This window comes from Trypanosoma equiperdum (genome assembly GCF_001457755.1).
Source record: "Trypanosoma equiperdum strain OVI genome assembly, contig: ctg_1848, whole genome shotgun sequence".
NCBI classification, from domain to species: Eukaryota; Euglenozoa; class Kinetoplastea; order Trypanosomatida; family Trypanosomatidae; genus Trypanosoma; species Trypanosoma equiperdum.
In genome coordinates this window covers 1-3571 of record NW_027123891.1, presented here as the reverse complement: position 1 = coordinate 3571, position 3571 = coordinate 1, and the positions used below count along the sequence as shown (strand labels likewise).

Sequence of the window (3571 nt, the reverse complement as noted above, 5' to 3'; positions counted from 1 at the left end):
ATAATAATAATAATAGGTGAGTGTTGTGAGAGTGAGTGTATATACGAATAATAATAATAATAGTAATAATAACAATGATAATAATAATAATAAGAGCAGTAATGATAATGATGATAATAATAGGAAAGAGTGTTGTGAGTGTGTGTATACGAATATTATGATAACAGCAGTAATAATAATAATAATAATAATAATGATAATAATAGAAAGATAATAATAATAATAATGATAATAATAATGATAATGAAAGGAGAGTGTTGTGAGTGTATATATACGAATATTATAATTAAAGTGGCGGTTCAAACCGAATGCAACGCCAAAATAGAGGCAGTTAAAACAATGGCAATGATGAAATGTGGTACGTTACTATGAGAAATTCAAAGAAAAGCAAGGAATATTGCTAGAGAATGGTAAGAAAAACAGAAGACATAGGAGATAAAATTTGCGCAGTTTTAAAAACAAATACAACGATGACCATAATCATTCACAAACACAATGGGGCATTGGAAGGATCTAATTTACAGGTCATACGAAGTCACTACGTTATACGCAGCAACTCCACTAGAAGATAAAAAGAAACAAAGGCAAATACTGAATGAAGCAAATGGATGTACAACACCGCAAAAAAGTAAATGATAACATCAGTAGGATGTTGTGCTCCGTATTTTATTAAAGAATTGATAGATGTTAGGGCATAAATTGTCTATCTAGCGTTTTTCCCCTTGGTTTGCCGCATATTTTACCCGACAGCTACCACTGACAGACACTAATAGAGTGGATGTGATGTTTTTTACTAGCGGACAAGCAGGCCCGATGTGAAGCAGCTTGTTAAAGCTAAGTTACGAAGAGCAAGCAGGGGTTACTAATAACTGATAATTGCGGCTAAAAACGTGGTTCTTTTAGTGAGGTTATTTGAGGAACTGACACACTAGCACACAACTTTCGTACCTGGAATTAACCTAAAGCAATGACTACAACTGGGGTCCGACGTTCAAGCCACTCACAAGGCAACCGCACGCAGCAGAGCCGTCGCGGAGGCTTCACCAAGCCGCCTTGTCACTATTCTTTGCGGCAGACCTCCTCTAGAGTGTCATGGAACCAAATTTACCCTACATAAACGAACATGGGGGCAGAAGGAATGTCGCCTCAGCTGAGCATGCCCGCGGAGGAGAAACTAGTGCATTCTGCGACAGCACGCCCCTGCATACCATAACAGTACCTGTCATTGCGCCAGGGCGGAACGACACGCACACAGCCCCAACGGCTGATTCCGAAATTCCTCGATTACATCAAAAAGAATTAAACCATGCACACGCATGGGGCAATACATATGACCCACTGGTGGTGCCAGGAACGAACAAAATACTGAAGAACAAAAGCAAGCTTTAAAAAGAACTACAAGCTGTATTGAAGTGAAAACGCAACGTCGATGCTCTGCCATCAGCGGATTATTACACCGAAAAGATTCCTTCAGCACCAGAAGCCAAAATACCAACAGACCCACCAGCAATAGCACTGACGAAAAGCGGAACCACGAACAGGACACTCGCCACGGGAAGCGGTCTCTGTGTTTTTTCACAGCAACCAAACCAAGGATAGGCAGCAGCCAAAAAAGGGCGGCAGGCAGAGGAGTCCAGGTGAAAATAGCCCTCTATCAGTCGCCAAAAAAAGCGGAGAAACATACAAAGACTAGAACTGACCACCAGCGCATCAGCCCAAAACAAAATTATGAACACATAAACCATCTCCCGCATCTGTAACAGCAAGGTGGCAGACGCCAAAGTAGTGTAGAGGTTTGATACAACAGACAAGCATCTCACTAATGTTCGGCGACAAGCTAACGGCTTTCTTAGCCGTTCTAACATGGGCCTCAATCCGACCAACCAAAGGCAGCAGCAAGGCCATGACAGAAAGCGAATACAACAAAGTATGTGACGTCGCTGAGATGCTGCAAAAAATACCTGGCGAAGCCAAGAGGCGCTTAGCCAACATCGGAGCAAAGCAAACAGCGCGGACAAAAGCAGAGCTGCAATTAAGAATATTAGCAGCACAAACCGACGACCCTTCAAGTTCCATGGGGTACACGGCGATAGCCGAGATTGTAGCCGGCTACGCCCAGCAGCAAAACGACGCCATGGACACCCAGGTACAACAGGCTATAACAGCGGCGGCGCAGGCAGGAGTTGCCGCCGGCCGCATTGACGAGCTATTCACATTACTCAGCGAACATGACACCGGCGGAACCACAACATCTTTTTGTCTCGCAAGCGACGACGGCAACGCGGCAAAAGCGCACACAGGTTACACCGGCAAATGCAAGATCACCAACACTGAATTCGCGCAAACGACCGTAGACGTTACAACAGTCATAACCGACGCCGGATTCAAACAAATAAAGGCGAAAGACATAGGGGCAGGCGGCACCGGCGCAACCACGTGCGCGCTCACGACGACGACCAGCAGCGACAACCCGACAAATTCGTTCGGACACAACGCACGTGACTTCGATGTGGCTGGCGGCTTACTGAAAGCATCAGTCGGTACGGCTGCTTCCGGAACGTGGAAACTTGGCGCTGGAAATTCCATAGCAACAAACTGGCAAGCCAAGGCCGGGACAGAGAAAATCAAAACAGCGTACAAGGCAGCGGCGGCAACAAAAGACCTACACGACTCAAGCGCAGAGCCCACAGAAGCAGCAGACTATGTCAAACGGGCAGCACAAGACGACAAGGCAAAACAAACATTGAAGTTAATTCTGAAAGTACAACGCAACATAACAGACCCATCGACAGCAGAAAACGAAGCCGAGAGCATATTAGAAGGAGTTGCAGGGCCCAAAGGGAAAAGGGGGGAGAAGTTGGCAACAGATATTTTAGCCGCAAAAGCCATTAAGATAACGACCGACGGCGCGACCCCCACGGACCTAAAGCTAATTACAGCAGTAAGCGAACTAGAAACAACGTTAACCTTCTACCTAGCCGCCCAAAAAGCAAAACTTCAAAACCAAGTAGAAGCGATAGCTTCCCTAAGATCCCAGACCAATACTCAAATTCAAAAACCCGAAGAGGTTTGCAACGCGATAGGGGATAACAAAGACAAATGCGATGGTAATGAAAACTGCACTTACGATGCAGAGGGGGAAAAATGTGTATTGAGTGCCAAGGGTAAAAAAGCAGCAGAAAAAGCAAACCAAGAAACAGGAGTAAAAGATGATAAAACAAACACTACAGGAAACAATTCTTTTGTGATTCATAAGGTTGCCCCTCTTGTGCTAGCAGTTTTGCTTTTTTAAAATTTCCCCCCTTTTTCTTGCTGAAATTTACTAAAATTCTTGCTATAATTTTCCTTGCTACTTGAAAAACTTTCTGATATATTTTAACACGCAAGTTACCCGAAAAAATTTGAGCTGTGTTTTGTAAGTTGTCTGTCTGATTGTCCAGAAATTTTTTCTGGAAACTAAAATTTTTTCTCCTTTCCTTTTCCTGTTTTTTTGTAGGTAGGTGGGGGGAGTAGGTAGAAATGGGGGGGGGGGTAGCCGACTTAGGGTTAGGGTTAGGGTTAGGGTTAGGGT

General features: G+C 44.2%; 1 protein-coding gene across 1 annotated transcript; it reads left to right on the top strand.

Annotated features, from left to right (window-relative positions):
• Positions 1-1822: 1822 nt before the first annotated feature.
• Positions 1823-3292, top strand: TEOVI_000762100 (Trypanosome variant surface glycoprotein (A-type)/Trypanosome variant surface glycoprotein C-terminal domain containing protein, putative; the record flags this gene model as incomplete). The annotated part of the gene is made up of 1 exon (XM_067223354.1): positions 1823-3292. The coding sequence occupies one exon, from the start codon at positions 1823-1825 to the stop codon at positions 3290-3292; it is 1470 nt and encodes a 489-aa protein (XP_067079455.1).
• Positions 3293-3571: the final 279 nt, after the last annotated feature.